General features: G+C 42.3%; 2 protein-coding genes and 2 long non-coding RNA genes across 10 annotated transcripts in view; 2 read left to right on the forward strand and 2 right to left on the reverse strand.

Annotated features, from left to right (window-relative positions):
- Positions 1-17470, forward strand: part of LOC135337594 (cyclin-dependent kinase-like 2) — a 31537-nt gene extending 14067 nt beyond the window's left edge. For 2 of the 6 annotated variants that reach the window (XM_064533534.1, XM_064533535.1), the window contains one exon: positions 5734-7269. In XM_064533534.1, the coding sequence (XP_064389604.1) occupies positions 5734-6999 (1266 nt within the window). In that variant the 3' untranslated portion in view covers positions 7000-7269. Of the gene's footprint in view, positions 1-446; positions 2784-5733; positions 7270-9009; positions 9103-9527; positions 9818-10462; positions 10609-11085; positions 11447-11568; positions 11878-12421; positions 13229-13317; positions 13395-14576; positions 14727-15707; positions 15855-15993; positions 16066-16475 lie in introns of those variants that run through there. The other 4 variants (XM_064533538.1, XM_064533539.1, XM_064533536.1 and 1 more) reach the window with 3 other exon arrangements.
- LOC135337686 (uncharacterized) lies at positions 7386-9489 on the reverse strand. Its single transcript, XR_010395245.1, has 4 exons — positions 8779-9489; positions 8405-8510; positions 8062-8289; positions 7386-7716 (listed from the first exon to the last, which is right to left on the reverse strand). It is a non-coding gene; the product is annotated as an uncharacterized LOC135337686 (long non-coding RNA).
- A 19-nt stretch (positions 17471-17489) lies between the features above and the next one.
- LOC135337680 (uncharacterized) lies at positions 17490-20680 on the reverse strand. 2 transcript variants are annotated; one of them, XR_010395238.1, is made up of 6 exons: positions 20444-20680; positions 19927-20044; positions 19458-19577; positions 18941-18977; positions 18566-18795; positions 17490-17707 (listed from the first exon to the last, which is right to left on the reverse strand). It is a non-coding gene; the product is annotated as an uncharacterized LOC135337680 (long non-coding RNA). The 2 variants fall into 2 exon arrangements; XR_010395237.1 differs by having other exon boundaries at positions 19875-20044.
- Positions 20681-20778: 98 nt separating this feature from the next.
- LOC135337164 (uncharacterized) lies at positions 20779-21475 on the forward strand. Its single transcript, XM_064533064.1, has 2 exons — positions 20779-20901; positions 20984-21475. The coding sequence occupies exons 1-2, from the start codon at positions 20779-20781 to the stop codon at positions 21473-21475; spliced, it is 615 nt and encodes a 204-aa protein (XP_064389134.1).
- The last annotated feature ends 709 nt before the right edge of the window (positions 21476-22184 follow it).

The raw sequence follows: 22184 nt of genomic DNA on the forward strand, positions 1-22184 counted from the left end.
CAAGCAGTCAGTAGCAGACCTTCTCTTCAGGGGAGGGCAGTGAAGGAGGCTAATGCGCATTGAGCTGTTCTTTTACGTGGTATTTTAAAAATGCTGCCTCGAGGTACGCTTCGTTCAGTAATGTCGAAAAAAGTGACCATGCTTCAAGATCTTCGTACTACAACCTCAGTGAGGTTCTAGAGCAGCTATAGACAGTGAGAACATCGATGCTTATGGCCTTGTTGAGTGAGAGGACAGTGACTGGGATCATAGCTAGATAAGAAGCTACCTCAAGCTAGAAAATATAGAGCATGAAGAGCCTGAGGAAGAAGCTCTTGCGATGGACCAAGTTCTTGGATCTGGTAAGTCTAGAGTAGTCTTGATAGCTTCAGTATAACTGTATTTAGGCTAGTTAGTATAGCAGTGGACATCATGAACCACCATTGAACTTGTAAATCTGTGTGTAGGTGATTTCCCGGGAAAAGGGCGTTTGCTAATACGACCTCGCAGAGAAGTTTCTGCAGATCCTGATTGAACCATGTCACCATGAGAACATTGAGAGCACTTGTTAATGCAGATTTTTCTCTATTTTTAGGGTACTAATTTTGGCGAATTTAAAGTTTGGAGTCTGATACAGATGAAAAAAGGGCTAACTTGCATAGCATAATAATTATTATCAAAAGTACATTTTCATGAAAGAAAAAGTTTTTATTTTTGTTAATGAGTTCATTAAATGCGTTTTATTATTAGTGGATACTTAATTAAGGAACAAGGGGTAGCACTATTAGTAACTATCGGATCCTGGCCTAGATCTTTCACTATAATTATTGTACTACGTACGTAGCTATTATATAGCTATAGCTTAAGTTTTCAATGAAAGCACCACAGGTGCTAATGCCTCGGTGGAGGTGTCAAAGCTACATAACATATAAAGCTACTATAGCTATAAGCAATAGCATGCACGCATTTTTATCATGATTGCATTAATAAAATTAATTTTGCTGCATGCAGAATCACAGAGGAACTCAAAGAGTGCGTAATGATCGGTCATGATTGTTGTTGTAAACGATTCATGCCAAAAGTCTAAGTCTAAAATGAATGGTTGCATCCAGAGAAGGTACGACATCCGCGTGTCAAAGGAAGTTTTTTAAACTCACATTCCTTAGGTCAAAGTTCAATTGCGTATTACCTGCCAAACTTAAACATAAGCACTGGGCAATTTTTAGCTGCCAAGAGTCTGATTCGTGCACTGTTTGATCTAGGTTATAGCTATCAACCATCGTTTCAGCTTCAGAATCTTCAGGAGGGAGGCGGCCTGGAGTTGCTGTGAGTATCACTTTGTTTGATGTGCTATTGAACTTTGACCAGGATATAATAAGGAATGTGGGTCTTTAAGACACAGATGTCTTACCTCCTCTGGGTTGCATCAGCAGAGCCTTGCAACTCTCTTTTAGCTTGCAGCTATGGTACCAGTAGCTAGTGTTCTAGTGCAGAGCTAACTGTACTACGTATAGACTCCATGGACAAGCTTTTCTACGCACTCTTCTGAAAAGACTGCCATGGCATTCCAAGTAAGCAAAACTCGAGAACGAAGCATTATTTTGCAAATCCACGAATTAAAATCCAACTAGAAGCCCATTACAGACCTGCCAACCTCTAATACTAAATTTATTTGGTAAAATCAAAGATTGTGCTTGAAATTATATGTTTCTCTAAATAACTCTTCCAATATAAAACAAAATAGTCTGGTAGAGCTGACATCATTGTTTATTTTGTGGGTTTTGTGCACATCCTGCCACATGGCTCATTGGATTTTTCAATATTACTTCGGTTTGCACCTTTAATTGGAATGTTTACATGTGCAGTATTTAGAAATCAAACCGTGGCAAAAGTGTTTTGTGCTTGAAATTAGACCCCTTAGCCGGGATACCGGGAAGAGAGACAATTTTGAGGGATATTCCCGGTGGCAAGTATGCTATCAGGAGTGTATGAAGAGGAGTATCCAACTGTAGCAGTTGTAGTGTAAACCAGGTTTCGGTATGAGTATGTCATACTACGTCACTATCAGACCGCATCTTAAGTGGGTGCGTAGGTGTATAGTGGTTAATTAATTTAAAATGAGCATACGTCTGCTGTCAGAGGAGGTTGACACGATCACGTGCACCACTTTTTTTGCTGAGCTGGCACAAAAATTGACAATGAGTTCTATGTAAACTTCTAGCTGATGTTGCGCGGTCATTAGAGACTGAAGGCAAACTTTATGTGCCTCTCTGGCTTCTTTTGATATAAAACTTTCATTAACCAACCCGATCCCCTCTATTCTGGCGAGTTATCAGTGCATACAGTGTTTACTAGATTCTTGCCAGCCAGTACAATGCAAGCTATAGTCTAGCTAATCTTGGTCCAGCCAGACAACAGACACAGCTAGTCCGGTGTTACAAGTCAGCAAAGCAAGAGTATCCATAACTTTTTTATTACAGTTATTTGGTATCTATGGTAACGTGAGCAGAGACCTTAGGAATGTCACATGATTGATGACGCATGGCCAACTTCCTCTGATCTGCTGTGGTTTGTACCTCCAGCCCCTAATGCTATAGAAACTCTTACCTTCACTTCTTATCCTAGTCTACACAGACACAACACACACACACAGACACACAAACACACGTATACCTCTCTTGCGCATGCGCACCGAGGCATAATTAAATAATAAAAGCACTGCGGGTGCTGATGCCTCGGTGAGGTGTGCCAAAGCTACATAACAAAGCTACTATACATACATTATAATTATCATGATGAACATTTTTGCATTAATTAATTTTACTGCATGCAGGCAGGATCCAGAATCACAGGGAAAACTCGAAGAGTGGGTAATAATCGACCACGATTGTTATTAAAAACGATCGATGCCAAAAGGTAAAGTTCAAGTGTCTAAAATTGATGGCTGCATCAACAAAGCCTTGTAGCTCTCTTCTCACTCTTGCAGCTACCAATAGCTAGCGTTCTAGTGCAGAGCTAACTGCTAAGTAGAGTAGCAACACTCGGTGAACAAGTTTTGCTGAGCACTCTTGAAAAGGCTGCAATGGCATTCCAAGTAAGCAAAACTAGGCATAACTCGAGAACAAAGCATTATTTTGCAAATCCCTGAATTAAAATCCAAGAAAACATAACTAGAAGCCTATAAAAACTCTTACTTGCACTTCATTAATCCTTGAGCAGCTGTAGCAGTCTACACAGACAGACAGACAGACAGACATGCAGACACACAAACACCGTATACCTCGCTGCGCATGCACACCGAGGTATAATTATGCTGACATAGCAATAATTGCCTTCGTGTGTTTTGGCAAACAGCTACACACACCACGTGGATAAATGCGCATGCTTAATAGTATTGCCAATATCCATATAGCGGGTATATTTCGAAGGTATAAATTTTCGCGGATTTAATTTTCGTGGAATAACAGCCTTTTTGCAGCATGCATGCATGCGATATTAAATTTGCAATTAATTAGGCCCTGATAAAATTAATTATGCTTTTTTCACCCATTATTCTATTCTTTAATTCTTGAAAAATGTGCCTATTATTCTAATCCGATTATTCTCTGATTATTCTCATAAAAATGTATCCTAAAAAATGTGACATATAATCAGTAGACTCTCGTTAATCCGGTCACCCTTGGGACCATGCAGCTTGGCCGGAATAGCGAGGTGGCTGTATCTCAGGAAATAGCCGCGGCTTAAAAACGACCCTACCTCGAATCTAATGACTAATTTTGCGGTTCTTGTCTCGAGGATAATGTTATCTATTTAAGTGTAATCCAATTTTATTTGCTAAACCACGGTAAACGGAATAGCGAGTGGCCGTACTTCAGGGTGAGTTTTGTGCAGTAAACATATAGCTATATAGCATTCCGTGCCAAGCCAAATGGCCGGTATATCGAGGTGGCCGTACTTCAGAGAGCCGGAATAGCGAGAGTCTACTGTAGACATAAACACAACACACGACTGACATATGACATATTAATTAATATATCATGGTTCTCAGTGTTATCTTGCTGACTTGAACCAGGAGCCCATAAAGAGAAGGAGCGGCTAACTACGGGGATCACATCTCGTAATTGGTTATGACCGCATTTCCATATATGCAGGGTCACTAAGTGGTTGAATCCCTACACGTGTTATACGCAATGCAGGGATGCGGTTTGCAAGCACTTAGTCGCTTCCATACAAGGAAGTGCGATTTCACCGGCAATTACAAGATGTGATCCCCGAGTGTACGTTGAAGTTGGGCGCTCCTTCTCTTTATGGGCTCCTGCTTGAACTGATCCACTAGAACATCATTATGCAAAACTTAATGTAATGATCTTTACCAAAAATGAACATTGATGCCTATTATTCTTTAGTGCTGATCACATGATCTCCAGCCAATCAGCTTATCTGAAGGCAGTCAGGTAACCATGGATTAAATAACTTAATCCACACTTAAGTGTGCTTTAAGTTGGTTAAGTGTGCTTTAAGTAGGTTTGTTAATGCACACTTTTTATCAAACAACCATAATACAAGCAGATTGAATCTGAATGTCATCATAATTATAATAATAATACAAGCAGATTGAATACGTACACAGCAAAGCTGAAAAGTATTAGAAAGTTGAATGTTATCGTTTCAACTTGTTTCATGTGTAGTAAGTGTACCGAATTGCTGACTTGACCATAGCATCGCTTTTTCATCTGGAGAAATAGACTCAGCTTGCTTCGAAGATGTACGTACCTGTACCTAAGCCAGATCCATATAATCGTTTCATCAAAGGTGCTTCGAATATCATAGCGTTCCAAAAGAGCAAACCAGATACTCATTGCCATATAGTTTGCGCACAAAGTTTCCCATCCAGTAAGCCAGATCAGCTGGAGGCATATCCAGTAGTGGGATCGGGACTGCACTGTTGGTCAGCAGGAGAAATAAGTCGAGAACATGCCCAGTCAGTCCAGATAGCTTTAGATAGTATCTCCTTCTCCTTTGCATCAGTTACTGGATCTACAAACCTACTAAAACTTGCTATTACGCCTAGCTAGCTAGCTAGCCACCAGCAACTGATTTAAAATGTAGCTAGATCTAGCTGCCACGAGGCTAGAGCTCACGTGACAGCACTAAATCCTTTAGAACATACCTAGCCAAGTCACGTGTTTTAATGCTGGTGCACTCGGATGGCCTCTCGGTTACGTAATGCACTCGGCTGCACCTCGAGCACCACGTTAACCTCGAGGCCATCCTCGGCACGCAGATTAAAACACTTAATCTTGGCTAGGTGTGTTCTAAATAATACTTAGACACCTATTATATGCTAAAATTATTCCGAGCATAATTTATCAGGGCCTATGCTTAATCCGTGAAAACCACAAACATTTATACCCTCGAAATATACCCGCTATACGGTACTTGAACTGACAATAAACCGGATAAAAGCTTGGAAATAAAGCTATTTGTGCGGAATTGCGATGTCAGACTGTTATTTTGTGCACTGAATGCATACAGACATGCACGTAGCCACACATGCAAGCGCACACTGCCTGTGATTTGCTTCATTATCGTCGTAATTATTATATCCGTTTACAATGTCTATTTGTATTATTTGTTGTTTAATGTTTAATTCAATTTATTCGTAAATATACAAAGAAACTTATTCCCTCCTCTATAACACTCTAAATCAAAAGCGCAGCTTGTTAATAGACACTATCCTCGTTCATTATTCAGGGTCCTCCTCTCAGAGAGTTGAGACCTCCACTCACTCTGAAAAGAGGAAAAGACATGCCAATCGAGATGGGCACTTCGGTACAGAATGGTGACACAGTGTATGTCGGTGGAGATAATGCAGACAATGATCGTGATGTTGCAGCTACGGATGCCATAAGCACTGATCAGAACAGAGGACCCATCAACAATGACGACAAATACGAGGAAATTCGAAAAGCAGCAGCCTCTCTGATGCCAAAATCTATGCGAAAAATCGATGCAGTGCTGACTGAGGTAGAATCAACAACTCCAGCAAAATCAATTTCCATTCTTTTGACAGGAAAAACTGGTGTTGGAAAATCCACTCTAGCATATGGAATCTTGGGATTGAAAGTTGACGATGATCGTGCAGCACAAGAGGGTGGAAGCATTAAGGCGAGGTGTACTACTGAAGTAAGAATGCATCAACAGAACAAAAATGGAGTCTTGATAACTGTTTGGGACAGCTCTGGGCTACAAGATGGTACCGAGGACCAAGATCAATATCTTCAGCAGATCAAGCTCAAATGCTCACAACTTGATCTGACGATGTATTGTATAAAAATGATTCAGACGAGGTTTGTTCGAGGCCATGACAATCCAGACGTGGTAGCAATGGAAAAGTTCACAAAAGCATTCGGCTACGAATTTTGGAAAAGTACCATCATTGTCCTAACGTTTGCCAACATATTGACAGCAGTCAATCTGGAATGGGAGGATTTATCTAAGCTAAAAAAAGTCAAGGCATTTGAAGCGGAAGTACAAGAGTGGAAAGATAAGATCAGATTAATTTTGATTGATGATATCAAAGTACCACAGGAAATTGTGCACGGCATTAGGATAGTTCCAGCAGGGCACGCTAGGAGGCCAAATTTACCAGGAATTGAATACTGGCTTACGCATCTCTGGTTTCAATGCGTTTGGACAATGCCAACCAAGGGGGCACGAATCGCTATGGTGAAGATTAACGAGAAGCGAATGAAAAATGAAGACGATGTAAGAGAAGATGGTGTAACAAGATGGACATCAGCAGATCAACAGCCACTTGTAGTGGTGGGTGATAGTAGTGCAATAAAAGTTGTAGCAATCAGTGGAACAAGTGGAGGTGCAGCTGGTGCTACGGTTGGTGCTTTGATTGGGCTGATTGGCGGTCCGCCAGGTGCTGCTCTCGGTGCAACAATTGGTGGTTTAATTGGAGCGACGGTAGGTGGAGGTGCAGGAGGAATATACAAACACGTTACAAGCTGATATATATTTTGTAAGATTACTAAGTGTTGTTATTATTATGTGTATGTGTGTGCACTTGACTAATTGTACATTGTTTACTTAGTTAATTTGTACTGTAGCTATGGTTTCTGTTATAGGTATGTTAATTACTTCCTGTGGAGCAGAGCCTCCTTTTGTGTTAACAATAGATTCTTTGTTGTAAAGAGGCCCTGCGCGTTTCTCTTGTTTTTGGTGCATGTATGATCTCTGTTTTGTCAGTTGTTACTTTTGTCTATCTTGTTTAATGTTAAACCCTTGTCAAATCTTGAGCTGACTCCGCCGCTTATAGCTAGTTCTAGCACTCAACTCTGCCAACACTAAGGCCATATATAGGGCCAGGCAAAGTAGATTAGCATCAAATGCATGGTTTTTGAAGTTGATGAGGTGATTATCATTATTTCATGTTGTGAGAAATGTGCTTTTCTATCGTATAAGATTACATCAGAGATTGAGAATTTCGTTAATGTTTGTTTGGATTGTAAAATTAAAAGAGAAAAATAAAGTAAAAACAATGGCAAGAGTTCGTACACATAATGTTTGATTTTACATATTACATTGTCGGTACAGAAATAGACAAGTCTCATAACAAGTTCAGGTCCTTGGTTGGGGTCTTGTCCGAGGGTAGGGTGGACGCCTTCTCCCAGAATCCAAAGTCTATCTCCTCTTTCGAGTCAGACAGAGAGGGGTGGGGCTCGGGAACTGAGGGGTTAAAGAGTGACATGGTCATAGTCATACTGAGTGGAAGTTTGAGGGCTTAGGAAGTAAGTGACAAGAAAATTGAATGAAAACTGGTTAAATGCAAAGTGGTTCAACAGTGATAAAAGGGACACTATACACACATGTACTGGTGTACAATAATGTGTAGAAGTATCAGTAGTTTGACACTCTTCTCTTCTTATGCACTCTTGATTGAAGCATACCTTGTATACAAGTGCATGTACATACAGACTAGTAAGCATGCTAGGTTCCCATTCTTTGTACTGTACATTCAATAGTACACAGTCGACTCATTGCACTGCATAACTACACATTATACACACGTACCTTGTTCTTGATAAAGGTTCCTCAGTAGCCCCTGTCCAAGGACCTATGTCTTCAGACTGTCCCTCACTGCTTAGGCTGCTCACCAGACTGGAGGTGGGCTGCATGTAAGGGCTGGGTGTCAGGGGAGTTTTTAGTCTCTGATGACAGACCCTTTTCCATACTGCTGAGGTCTGTTAGCATCTGAATGGCCAGTTTACTTGAGGCCCCTCTCTTAAAAGCATAGTAGGCCTAAAGGTGTGTGTGTGGGGGGGGGGGGGGGCGTACATGATTGTACATTGCACACCTTCAAATACATTACAGGGAAACACACATCATGTGCTGAATAGGACACACTATAGCTGACCTTGAATAACTTTAAGGGACTCCACAAAGTTGACACAAATGCATTTTCCAGCTAATGTGCTCTGTACCTGTACCTCCATTCTCAGTGCCTCTTCTTGTCTCCTCAACTGTAGGAGAGAGGAAGCCATTGAATGACATGAAAACACCACTCACACCAACACAGTGTAATGCACAAACCAAACAGACATACTCAACCAGAATAACAGAAGCAGCTCGGAATTGTCACCATTGCATACAAGACTCCATTGCAGTAGGCACTCACTCATCTCATGCTATAATGTACTGTACAACACACTGTACACTAACACAGGCTCAGAATTGTCATCTTCCTATGCAGTCTAGAGTCACTCATTGAGTTGCCTGCCCTTCTCATACCTATACGACGTTGGCTTCCTCAGTGCTTGCACCAGTAGACTGTACATGGTCTCTCTCCATGGTCCTGGCTATGTCACTGTGGCCCACAATAGGACTGGACAGAGCTTCCTACAAATCCAGACAGTGAATGTTTGGCCACTTGTTCCATGGTCCAACAGTCACTTCTTGTTTCAACTCCTAAAATTAACATGTGCATATTTGCTGAATCAGCAATGTTATTGCATGTGACAGGGAAAAGGGTGTGTCTTGTTGGCAAAAGGATCAATCTGTTAGCTACATAGCTGTGATCAGAATGAAGATGCTGTAGTCTCTGGATTATTATCAGTGAGTACAGACATCACTGTGTACTGTAGATACACAGAAAGTCATACTGTACTCACAATTAATTGCTTGTGAGTTTCTTAATTTGATGGCATATAATTATCTAGTCTCGCGGACCCAGACCCTGAAAGAGGGTCTGGCCAATTTCACCGTACAGAGTTGTGTTGACCGCGCCACAAATATCGTGGCGCTCTAAGTGGCTGATAAGTGTTTGTAGTAAGTTGTGAAACCGCACAGCTGCACTGGTAGCTAAAATAGATTTGGCAAATCTAATTATGTGGTTTCACACATCCGTCCTCCACCCACTAACCACTTATCAATGCAAACAGCCACTTAGACCGCTGCACAAGTAGCTCATGTGTAATTTGCCAGACGATAATATATAGGCTGGTCCACGAGACTAATAATTATCACACACTATAAAATAGACTCACAGATGTCCCTGGCAGATGGTCTCCTCCTCATGTCTTCTTGCAAACAACTGTCAATAAGCTTCCTCCACCTGTGTGTGTGAGGGATCTGGGCAACATGTAATGATGGATCCTTGGCTGATTTGATGATCTCCAACAGGTGACACTGGACAGTACGAGATCACGGAACTGGACAAGGGGGTGTGACAATGTGGGTGTGGCAATGTGAGTGTGCTGCTCTAAACTATAACATTTGTGGACTCTGTCAAGAGCTGCTTTAAGGAAAAGATGTAGCTCTATGGAATGTGGTACGTGTTTGTTTAGCTAGTGGATCTGATTTTAATCAAGACTTGCACAGTATGCATGTATACGTATGTGCTGTGTCAGCAGAAACCTTGAAGACCCATACGATAACTTGACTGACCAATTTCCAGTGTAAAAAATGTGTTCAGTAGCTTTTAGATTTATGGTGTGTTTAGCTTTAGCATCAAAATGACCAAACTAACTATAACCAGGACTTAACTTAATACTGTTATAGCTCTTCCTAAAATTGCTCGTATAATTATTGTGTTTGAAATGAAGAAGTCATCACACTTTGTGTCTACTACCGTATTACTACTGCAATGTTTTAATTGTGAGTTTCAAACACTTGCAAACTTCGTGAGTGCTTATGACATTGCTAAAATAAGATTGCAAATACCTGTATATATACCAGTACTTGTATGATAATAGCACGATCTTTCCTATTGAAAAGTTTCAAATGTTTCCTCAATCGTAAAGGCTTTTAAATTTGAACTCTGTACCCAGGCACATTGTTACAGTAGCAGTACAGTATCTTAATGTACAGTGTGTATTCTTGTAGTATGGCAATACAATGTGTGTGTGCTTCCAAGGGGTTTAATCAATATCTCCATTCCTCCAGTCTTATCCCCCCGCCCACACACTCTCCACAGAGTCACTCCCAGAGTTCATAGTCCACCACACAATGGAAGAGCTGTGTATGCCTTGTTGACTGGTGCTCCCCCGAGACTCCGCCCCTTCTCCTGCCCAGCCCATCCCTCGGAGGAGACCAGCTGGTGTACAACAAGCACTGGAGCAGGTGGGTGGAGTTTGCAGTGTAGGAAGATTCCTAAGAACTGCTATATTATGTTACGTAGGTAGAGTACGTACGTTCAAAGTTTGTTAGAGAATCATCTTATTTGAAGCATGTCTGTAGTTTTTGGTTGGGTCAAAACGATCAGTTTGCACATTTAAAAATTAAAGTTCATTAAAGGACCTTCTATATTGTTTAAAAAATATTCACAATAGCTTCATGTAATGGTGAAAAAACTTCAGAGAGGTCAGGGTTCACCCGTTACCCCATTACCTTATTACCGTACGTGCATGTAGGTAGCTATACATGAACTTGAACAAGCCATCACAATTATACACAGGTGTCAATATTAGTAAAACATTCCGCTCTCTGTGACTAATCCACAAATTCACAAAATATTCACGATTTTATATATACTATGTCCGTATTCCACACTACGCTAGTACACTATAATATTAACCGTCACTCCCCATGCATGTACAGGTGCTTTGGTATTGTCTACCACCCCTGCCTGCACAAGATGCTCTCAGCTACTCTTGTCTGATGTTTTCCGATGTTACATTAAAAAGAAACTATACAAACTAGCTTGAAATAATCAAGTGTTGTGTGTTGCATAGGAGTGCATGAATGCGTGGTGACAGTTGTATATTATTATCTTCCCACAATCATCTAAGTTGTGTCATGTTTGTTGTCTTGTAATCTCCGGCGCATGCGCAGTATACCAATGTGCAAGGAAAGAGGGCGTGTCTTGTAGTTCATGAGTGTTGTTTGGTTTGTCTGCTGTTCCCTGGCCCTACTAGCTGGTGAAATCAAAGGGAAGATACTGTAGCCTCGACATATTTCAGTGAGTGCAGACAGCACTGCATGTGTACTGTATACGTACTGTACATGATTTACTTTAGAGCTGTGCACACCTATGTACTCCCTCCTATAAAGCATTCTTTATATCTATTCCACACTCTACAGAGAAGATGTCTGACTATCTCACAATAGCAGATCTAAACAAAGTGTACCTCGCTACGTTTGAAGCTCGAAACATCTTGTTAATGCTCGAAGTCTCTGCAGCTACAATCAGAAGTATCAGCAAAGAATGGAACAATGATCCTGATGACTGCTATCGTGAGGGGCTGTTGGAATGGCTGAATGAAGGAGAGAGAAGCTGGCAATCTATGGTCAAAGCATTGTCCAGTCCTACTGTGGGCCACATTCACATAGCCAGGACTATCGAGAGAGATCATCTACAGTCTAGCAATCCTACTGATGTGAAGTCGGAGGGTGAGTACCAATTAATTCACCTAGCTATATAAATGATATGCCCCACCTAGGGCGATTAGTCTTGCAAGCAAAGAAGGGTAGTGTCAAAATATTGACCATTCCACTACATTTCCCTAATGTGCTCCCCAGGTGGTGGGGGAGGAGACATATTATTGATAGGTGCATAATTATGTCTAAAAATAGTTTACATACCGTATAGCGGGTATATTTCGAGCGTATAAAAATGTTCGCGGTTTTCGCGGATTGAGCCTGTACCGCAAAAATTTATGAATAGTAGGCGTGTTCAGTATTATTGACCACACCTATGACAATAAGAGGTGCCTCACACAGGCTAGGCCTGGATTTGAGGCTAACGGTGTGGAGGTACAGCTGCATGTTGATGTGCGCATGCGCCAAAAGGCTGGAACCAGACCACGAAAATAAAATCCGCGAAATTCTTTGTAATGGTCCATCCGCGAAAATTTATACCCTCGAAATATACCCGCTATACGGTAGTCATTCCTTACTACCCACTCATCCCACCCACACACATTTTTTTGTACAGTTGACCATAATCGTCAAAAGATCAATAAAGATTTGACCGTTTTCTTAGACGGGCCACTCGGTAAAGGTGCATTTGGAGCAGTTTTCAAAGGCAGGTACAGGGGCGATCCTTGTGCAGTCAAAGTGCTGCTTCACGATGCTATGGAGATGCAGGCAAGTATTCCAGTTGGCAAAAATGAAGATGCTAGCAATGCAATTGATTGTGAGAGTGATTTTCTCAAGTCGTTCAAGCACCCAAACGTTGTGAAGTTTTTGTCGACTGCTAAGCACCCCAAATCAGGTGGTACAATCCTCGTTGTTGAGCTGATGGATTGCAATCTGAGATCCTATTTCTCCAGCCTTGATGAAGTGTCCCTCACTAGCGAATGTGAAATTAGCCTATCCAAAGACATGGCTTGTGGTCTGGCCTACATTCACAGCAAGCAGATTATCCACCGTGACCTCTGTGGCGATAACGTCCTACTGAAGCTTACACTGTCAGTGCCTGTCGCAAAGATTTCCGACTTTGGCATGTCACGGCTTTACGACCCCTCCAAGCTTAGCTCCACCCTAACAGCCATTAGCCACCGTAGAGGGTATTTACCTCCCGAGGCCTCTCGATTGGAAGAAGAGAATTACGATAGTAGCCTGGATGTGTTTTCCTTTGGGGTTATTTTGACACAGATTGTTTGCAAGTTGGAGACGATCAAATCAGCCAAGGATCGATCATTCCATGTTGCCCAGATCCCTCGCACACACAGGTTGAGGAAGCTTATCGACAGTTGTTTGCAAGAAGACATGAAGAGGAGACCATCTGCCAGGGACATCCGTGAGTCTATTAGATACGTAGTGCATGATAATTATGTGTTTTACACTTCCGAAAAATGTGTCGATTTTTCATTTAATTCTTACTTTTAGATGCTTCACTGAAAAGAGACTCGGACCCAATGGAGGCAGCAAAGAGGGAGACGAAGGACACTCAACCAGTCAAAAAGGTACGTACATGTACCGTAGAAACTGGATTATTAGCGCTTACTCGACTATAAACGTATCTTTATTTTAAGCGGATGCTCAACTGCAGGCTTTTTATACTCGAATTGAAGTGCTTTTCCAATTATACGAAGGTTATTAGTGAAATTTTAGAATTGATTCTTGTTTATCCGGGCTAGCTAGCTGAGCTAGTTAGCTTGTACTGTGCATGATAGCTATATAGCTTGTGATATCCATCTGGAAGGACTCTCTGGGCATGCTGTTCCCTTAATTGTCTGATCATGCTGAGAAAATGTGAGGCATGGATGAGGTCCTTTTATTCCAAGTTCCTGGTCAATATGATATAATATTATGAATTTAAATGAATTGTAAAATGAATTTTAACATAATAGTATGATATAGATCCAGTTAGCTTGCCTTGCTTGCATGCTCACTTCTTAGCCAGCTTGCGAGTCAGCTCTCATCACAGAGACATCCGGTTGCTGGGTGGGGCTCGAAATGACTGCATTATAGGTGCATTCTTGAATATAAGTGTATAGAGCTCTGCTATTGACCCCAAAAGCGCATGCGCTAATAATCCAGTTTCTACGGTACTGTGTGATACAGAATGAGATTCCTAATTACAGCCACAAACAACAGTATAGGGTGCTGTTTCATTGTTAAGCATGTTAAGTTTCGTACGTAATTCAGGTTTTAAACTAACGAGCGCTAAGTCCCATAAATTAGAGCTAGCTAAATTACAATAAAAAACTGATAATAGCTGTAGTAAAGCCATAATACCATATATAACGAGTAATTTTCGGGGGGCAAAATATTTGTGGTTGAGCAATATTTATATAGTCACTTCGTGGACAATATTTTCGTGGTTGCTGCTTGCACTGCAGGTAAAGATAGACAAGGTCGTTTCATTCGTGAGTATTCGTGGTTAGACCTTCAACCACAAAAGCCACGAAAATTACCCGCTATACGGTACCTTGACTAAAGGGGGGATCCGTGGCACCCTGGGATCTCCCCCTGGATCCGCCACTGTTTAGCGTAAATTTGTTCTGTAGTACTGTAAATAATAGTCCATTCTACAATTATAATGTTTACAAGAGGATAGAGGCTCTACTGGTGAGTCCAGTCCAGTGAGCTAGTGAGCTAGTGGGTGCAAGGGTCTGACACTGCATGCTGTACTCTGTTCTCAGAGAGAGGTGGTCGAGAAGGACAGGATACTGGAGAGGAAAGATGAGCAACTTGTACAGAAAGACGATCAACTGGATCAGAAAAACGCACTTTTGGTACAAAAAGATGAGCAAGTAGCGGACAAAGATACTCAACTTGCTAGACAGCAACAGGTCAGTAGAATTTTTACTTCACTTTTTACACGCAATTTCGTATTATGTTAACCCTTTCCCCGCTTTAACCGACTATAGTCGGCATGGCTACTGCTAATTTTCAAAAAATGATTGTGCGAGCTGTGTTGGAGCTATGCACACACTGTAAGTACCAGCACATGTGCATTGAGCTGCTCTTTCACATGGTATTTTCATTGTGCTGCCTTGAGGTACACTTCATACAGTATTGTCAAAAGAAAAGTGACCAATTGATAATTGCTACAAGATCTTGGTAGGATAATCTTAGTGAGGCTCTAGTGCAGCTAGACAGTGAGGATATAGATGCTTATGACCTTGTTGAGTCAGAGGGGAGTGATGACTGTGATCATAGCCATGCAGATAGGAAGCTACTCCTCAGAGTTCAAGCTAGAAATAAAAAGCCTGAAGAGCCAGAGGAAGAAGCTCGTGAATTTAGCTCTTGAGACTGACCAAGTTCCTGGACCTGGTAAGTAACTATAGAGTAGCATCTGTAGTCTTCCTAGCTTCAATATTACTTTGTTTAGGCAGCAGTGGACATCATGAGCCAACATTGAACTTGTAAACCTGTAGGTGAAGAAAACATTTCCCGGGAAAAGAGCGTCTGCCAATACGACCTCATAGACAAGTTTCTGCAGATTCTGATTGAACCATGTTGCCGTGAAAACATTGAGAACACTTATTTAGTGCCTTCATACAATAATTATTGTTTGTGTACATACTTGTGAATGTTTGTAAACAATTGCTAATTAGTTGGGGGTGGTCTGTTGCTAGGTAACGATGATGGTGTCAAGATGCCTCCGGGGTCTGGGCTACCTGTATAGGAAATAGTTACGAGTGATTTCAATGTATGGTTCATGAGATACGAATTTTTAAAGAAAAATATGTATTTATTCTGTATTTTCTTGTTTTAATTAAAGCTGGGAAAGGGTTAACCATGCAAGTTAATAATTTCTCTTCATACAGATATTGAATAGTGTCCATGCTGATGCTGCCACCAAAGATGGTATGATTGCTGACAAGGACAGACAACTCAGTGAACAAGAGTCAAGGATCACTGATCTCATTTCTCAGAGAGAGGCTGCTCTAGTTGAGAGGGACGCTCTCTCACAGGTATTATATAGTAGTCACCAAATGCACACACTCTTATACTCTAGTACAGTACAAGAGTGTAGAATTGTCCACTGATACAATAATAATATTCATGTCTGTGTTCTAATTAGAAGATTTCCACCAACGTTCCCCTGTACAGGTACACGGGGTACAGATGGAGCACAATACTGAGCTGGTCAGGAGAGACGCCATCATTCAACAGCAGAGACAGGTGAGATGAATCCATATTATTGCAGAGCTATAGTAGAAGCTTTGATGTTATAGTTTGTACATTCTAGTGGGCTGGTGGTCTTCACCTCTTAAGCTTCAGTATAGCGAGTAATTTTTAGGGGGAAAAATATTCGCGGTTCAGCCATTTTGAGACATTTCGTGGGTAATATTTTGAGACATTTCGTGGTTGCTGCTTGTACTGCTGGGAAGGGTAGGCAAGGTCGTTTCATTCGTGGGTAAAATATTCGTGGTCAGACCTTCAACTAGAAAACCACGAATATTTTGCCCCCCCGACATTACCCTTCATATGATAATTAGAAAAAGTGATTTAGTGTGCATACAATTATTGCTACAAGTAACACTCGCTTGTTAGTAGACACTATCCTAATTACACCTGCATTCATTATTCAGGATCCCCCTCCCAGAGAGTTGAGACCTCCACTCACTCTGAAATGGAGAAGAGGAAAAGACATGCCAATCAAGATGGGCTACACAGTACAGAGTGCTGTTATCGGTGACACGGTGTATGTTGGTGGAGGCAGTGCAGACAATGATCGTACAGTGATGAAGCTCGAGCAAGATCAATGGACGAAACTACCAAAGTACACTGCCAAGTGGTTTGGTATGACATCACTCGCTAATCGACTAGTGCTAGTGGGAGGACGTGATCCAAGAAACAACACACCCAGCAATCAACTTTCAGTGCTCGAGTCAGGGGAATGGACTCACCCGTACCCACCAATGAACATTGCTCGTCAATCCTCAACAGCTGTCTCCTTCAACAACCACATAATTGTAGCTGGTGGGCGTGATGGTGGTGGTCGTATCTCCTCCTCTGTGGAGGTGTTAGACGTGGCATCAAGAAGATGGTACATTGCTCAGTCACTACCTAACTCACGATCAGAACTGAAATCAACTCTCATAGGAAACACCCTCTACCTAATGGGAGGGTACGATCACACTGGGCCAACCAAGACAGTGCACCACGTTGACTTCAATGAACTCATTGCCAAAGCCCTTTCCAACTCGGACACACCCACTCTCTGGCAGACCTTAGAGGAAGTGCCGCTCGAGTTGTCAGCTCCTCTCAGTATTGGGAGGTCACTATTAGCCGTTGGTGGAGCGAATGACAGAGTCAACCCAAGTTCATCGATCCACCTCTACCAGCCTGACACCAGGAGGTGGTTGAAAGTAGGAGACCTGCCTACTGTACGATACTGCTGCACATGCTCAGTACTTCCTAGTGGAGAGGTTATTGTAGCCGGAGGACAGATAGTAAATAAGATTAAAATCCAAACTGTGGATTTCTTCTCTATAAGTTCTTAGTTTTTTTCATGTCCTTCGTGTTATAATTATAAATTAATGATACTTTTCTAGCATAATAATTAAAGTTGCAACTGAATTTCGATTGGCAGCTATTAAAGATTATGCAAAAACAATCAATGGCATTAGTTGGTACATAATTAAATTTCCCGAATAGACAAGAAACCGACAATAATTATACTAATTATGTGACAGTCTCATAACAAGTTCAGGTCCTTGCATGGTTGGGGTCTTGTCCGAGGGTAGGGTGGACACCTTCTCCCAGAATCCAAAGTCTATCTCCTCTTCCGAGTCAGACAGTGAGGGGTGGGGCTCGGGAACTGAGGGGTTAAAGAGTCACATGGTCATAGTCATACTGAATGGAAGATTCCAGAGGAGGTACAACAACATCAATTCACGTGCAGTGGAATGTCAACAGCATGCAGGGGCTGTTATCACGCAGACCATACCCATTCAACTTTTTGCTGCTGTTGGTTGAAAATTCCGTTGTCACGCACATGATGTTGTCGTATGTACCTCCTCTGGGAAGATTCATGTAACTTTAGCTGCATGCATGACTAAGAAAAATGTCTCAACGATAAAATAAGGGACGCCATACATGTACTGGTACAATAATTATGTTAATAAGCACCTAAACTGCATACTGTATTTACTTGATTAAAAGCCGCCCTTGATTAAACGCCATCTCATTTAAATGCCCATCAGGCATGGTAAAAGCTCTGTCTTTGTCAATAAACGCCCATCTTAAATAATCGCCCATGTATACGCGTAGCGATGTGGGTGGAGCTGAATTAGCACGTGGAACCAGTTGCAAGCATGGCAGTATAGAGTAATAGATCTTTTTATGATGGTAGAGAAGAGAGAGATACCAACACAAAGGTAGAATCACCACTTATGACTTAAGATTTAAGCTGAGAGCTGTGCAAGAGTTCGGAGTAGACATAACAATAAACACCCATTTCGAATAAGCACCCATCTCGTTTAAACGCCCCCTTTAAAGACTTCGATATGAAATAAACGCCCAGGCGTTTAATCAACATACATTGAAGCATACCTTGTATACAAGTGCATGTACATACAGACTAGTAAGCATGCTAGGTTCCCATTCTCTGTACTGTACATTCAATAGTACACTGTGGACTCATTGCACTGCATAACTACACATTATACACACGTACCTTGTTCTTGATGAAGGTTCCTCAGTAGCCCCTGTCCATGGACCCATGTCTTCAGACTGTCCCTCACTGCTTATAGGCTGCTCACCAGACTGGAGGTGGGCTGCATGTAAGGGCTGGGTGTCAGGGGAGTTTTTAGTCTCTGATGACAGACCCTTTTCCATACTGTTGAGGTCTGTTAGCGTCTGAGTGGTCAGTTTACGTGAGGCCCCTCTCTTAGCAGCATAGTAGGCCTAAAAGTGTGTGTGTGTGTGTGTGTGTGGGGGGGGGGGGTCGTATATGATTGTACATTGCACACCTTCAAATACATTACAGGGAAACACACATTGTGTGCTATAGCTCACGCTGTATGATGACAAATAAATTTTCCAGCTTTACCTCTTCTTCCACTCAGTGCTTCTTCTCTTCTCCTTAGCTGTACGAAAGAGACGTCATTGAAATTCCAATGTTATGTTGTAACAGTACATCGTGCAACTTGTGCTACTGGTACATGTCAAAGTATATACCGTGGAGCATGTCTATTGTGGTCACCCTATAGCAGGCCACCCTCTATAATACAGCCAGGTTAATGGACTCCATAGTCTCTATAGCATGTGTTTGGACCTGTGTTAGCATGCAGGTCAGCCACTGTTGGTCTGCCCACAGGGTGACCACTATAGACAGTTTACAACTAGAGAACTGGAGTGCTAACCCTCGGCTGGTTACCAATAAATTGGAAGCTGGCTAAGTAGCAAGTAACATTTCCATCGTTCCTGGTGCAGGATCACTGCAGCTGTAAATACGTACCTCAGAAAAAGGACGCATGCAGCTAGCTAGAGGCCAACGTGCAAGTTAAAGCTTCTTCAATAACGTGCGTACATGCATGTATACTCAATATAAACAGTCTCCACTGCACCTCATTATCTCTCTCTCTGTCCATTCTCTCTTGTTCTGCCAACAGCTGATCAAAGTTGCCACTCATCACATGTTCTCTCTCCTCTTCTGTCACCACCTGTGTACTCTCCCGGAGCTCGTTCTGTGAGGGGTGGAAGGTGTGTGTGTGTGTGTGTGTGTGTGTGTGTGTGTGTGTGTGTGTGGGTGGGTGGGTTTGGATGTGTCGGGTGTGGGTGTGTACTAATTAAACTAGAATCCTTTGTGGACATAAAATGAATAATTATATAAGAGCTGCAGCATAGTAGGCCTAAAGGTGTGTGTGTGTGTGTGTGGGGGGGGGGGGGAGGGGGATCGTACATGATTGTACATTGCACACCTTTAAATACATTACAGGGAAACACACATCATGTGTTGAATAGGACACACTATTATAGCTGACCTTGAATGACTTTAAGGGACTCTACAAAGTATGACACAAATGTCCACCTCACCAGGTTAGTACAAACTCCGGGTGTGTTGCTACCGCTGGTTGCTAGGTGGAGCTCCGCTAGTAAGTTATCCTCATTGGGGTCAAAGTCCTCCTCACCAGGTTGGTACAAATCCTCAGGTCTGGTAGGGAGGGAAATACATGAACAGTAATAGTGTACGTGAATTCTGGCTAAAGCAATAATATTATTATAACTCTACAAACACAAACACATCTTTAAAACTATACATGTAGCAAAGGCAATGGCTATAATAGTTTCAAGCAACTCCACCATAACACAAGCACTGGCAAAGGTCAAATACTCGTGTCATTAGAGGTCATGACAGTGCTTGTAATACATTTACTCACGCACTCTTCAACATCACAATAATTTCAAACACATTTCTACTATTCCGGACCATCCAAACAAATCAAAGCCCCCTATACATACAGTGTAAATGTTGGCAGTACGTATATCCTATAGAGAAGCTCCCCCCTCACTGGATAGAACATGTTAGGCTAATAACAACACTACCACTCACTCATCATCCAGTGTGTCATCAGACTCTGCATCTTTACGAGCAGCTTCGTCATGTCCTGATTGGCCAGGAACTCGCTCTCCTCAGCAATGGTCTCTTTCCATGGTCCTGACTATGTCACTGTGGTCCACTATAGGACTAGACAAAGCTTCCACCAAATACAGACAATAGTTTGACCAACTTCCTCCATGCTTCAAAAGTGTCAGACTACTTTTTCTTTCTTGAACTTGAAAGCACGTGGTTTGCTGATTCAGCAATATTTTTGCGAGATTGGAATTCTTTATACAAAAGAGGGCGTGTCTTGTAGCTTTACAAAATAATGCAGAGATAAGATTAGAATGGCTGCAATGTTTTCAGCTCTTCGAGATGACGCTAACTTGAGGGAGTTTGTGCTGGAGAATGTGGAGCACTTTGGAGAGGAGAGAGTTCTAGGAACTGGCTCCTATTGCTCTGTTCAGGAGGTCAGTCACTGCATGCTCTGTTTCTGTGCACTGTCTCTAGTGTATCTGCTAGCTATTCAAGTGTGACTGCCTCCATGCACAGGTGAAGATCAATGGTGAGGTGTATGCAGCCAAGAAGATTCACGAGGTTCTCCTGGAGACTGACGAGCGTGGTGGAGTGGCCAACATAGCTGGGAACTACCACCGAGAGTGTCGACTCATGGCTCGCATCCGTCACCCCAACATCACCCAGTTCATTGGGCTGTGTTTCGTGACTGGCTCTCGACTGCCCCTTCTGGTCATGGAGAGGCTGGACTCATGTCTGGACGATCTTCTAGAGTCCACCCCCAACATCCCCCTTTCTGTCTCCCAGTACATTCTGGTCTGTGTGGCTCGAGGGCTGCTCCACCTGCATCGTGAGTCCGTGGTCCATCGTGATCTCACTGCCAAGAATGTCCTGCTGACGGCATCTCTGAGAGCCAAGATCACAGACTTTGGTAACTCTCGTATCGTGAATCTGGAGCCTGGTCGACTGGCCAGGACTCTGACGAGGTTTCCTGGGACACTGGTGTACATGCCGCCCGAGGCCCTCTGACAGAGGCCACAGTGTGTCCGTACCCAGTCTGGACGTCTTCTCTTTCGGAGTGCTGCAATTGTTTGCACTCACACAAGTATGTGTTTAGATCCTCTGCAGTATTGCAGTTTGCTTTGTGTAATGGGGTATTCTTATCTACATGTACTGTGGTATTGTATGTGTTGGTAAATGGTTGACTTTTGCCTGTATTACGCAAATACAGTGTGTACTAATGGAACGAGTGCTGCGCTGTGCTAATGCCTCTCGCCATGTTTTGCTTTTGCTCAAAACTATAGTTGTATCTCACCTTGGATCGATACAACTATATAGCTAACAGTCTCATAAACTATTAAAAACGAAACAAAAAGCTTGTCCGTATAGCTTGTAGCCAGTGCAAGCTTCTATAGCTCTTCATACTAACCATGTCCAAGCAGTGAGCCCCACCTATATTCCAGCCTTCCTGTTTTGCGAGCCTCATGCACCTATCTGTCCTGCCCTTGTCAACATGTGTCTAGCTTCTTTTAGCTGTGTATAGATCTACTATAAAATCAGTGCGCCCTCAAGGCAAGGGAGTTTATGAGGAATGCGGGAGTTTATGGTAGTTAAATTTCACCCAGTTGCTATGTAAGACCCTAAGTGGGGTATATAGAATATGTTATTACTGAATTGAATTCCACACAGTCATTATTAGGAGCTTAATGAAACAGAAGCCTATCTGATGGCTTGATGA

The sequence above is a fragment of the Halichondria panicea genome, chromosome 6, assembly GCF_963675165.1.
Source record: "Halichondria panicea chromosome 6, odHalPani1.1, whole genome shotgun sequence".
Lineage (NCBI taxonomy): Eukaryota > Metazoa > Porifera > Demospongiae > Suberitida > Halichondriidae > Halichondria > Halichondria panicea.

Bases quoted from the DNA above. Each gene is read 5' to 3' on its own strand.
- LOC135337164 (XM_064533064.1), top strand. From the start codon at position 20,779: ATGGCTGCAATGTTTTCAGCTCTTCGAGATGACGCTAACTTGAGGGAG. The intron at 20,902-20,983 runs GTCAGTCACTGC...CTCCATGCACAG, and splicing joins CCTATTGCTCTGTTCAGGAG to GTGAAGATCAATGGTGAGGT.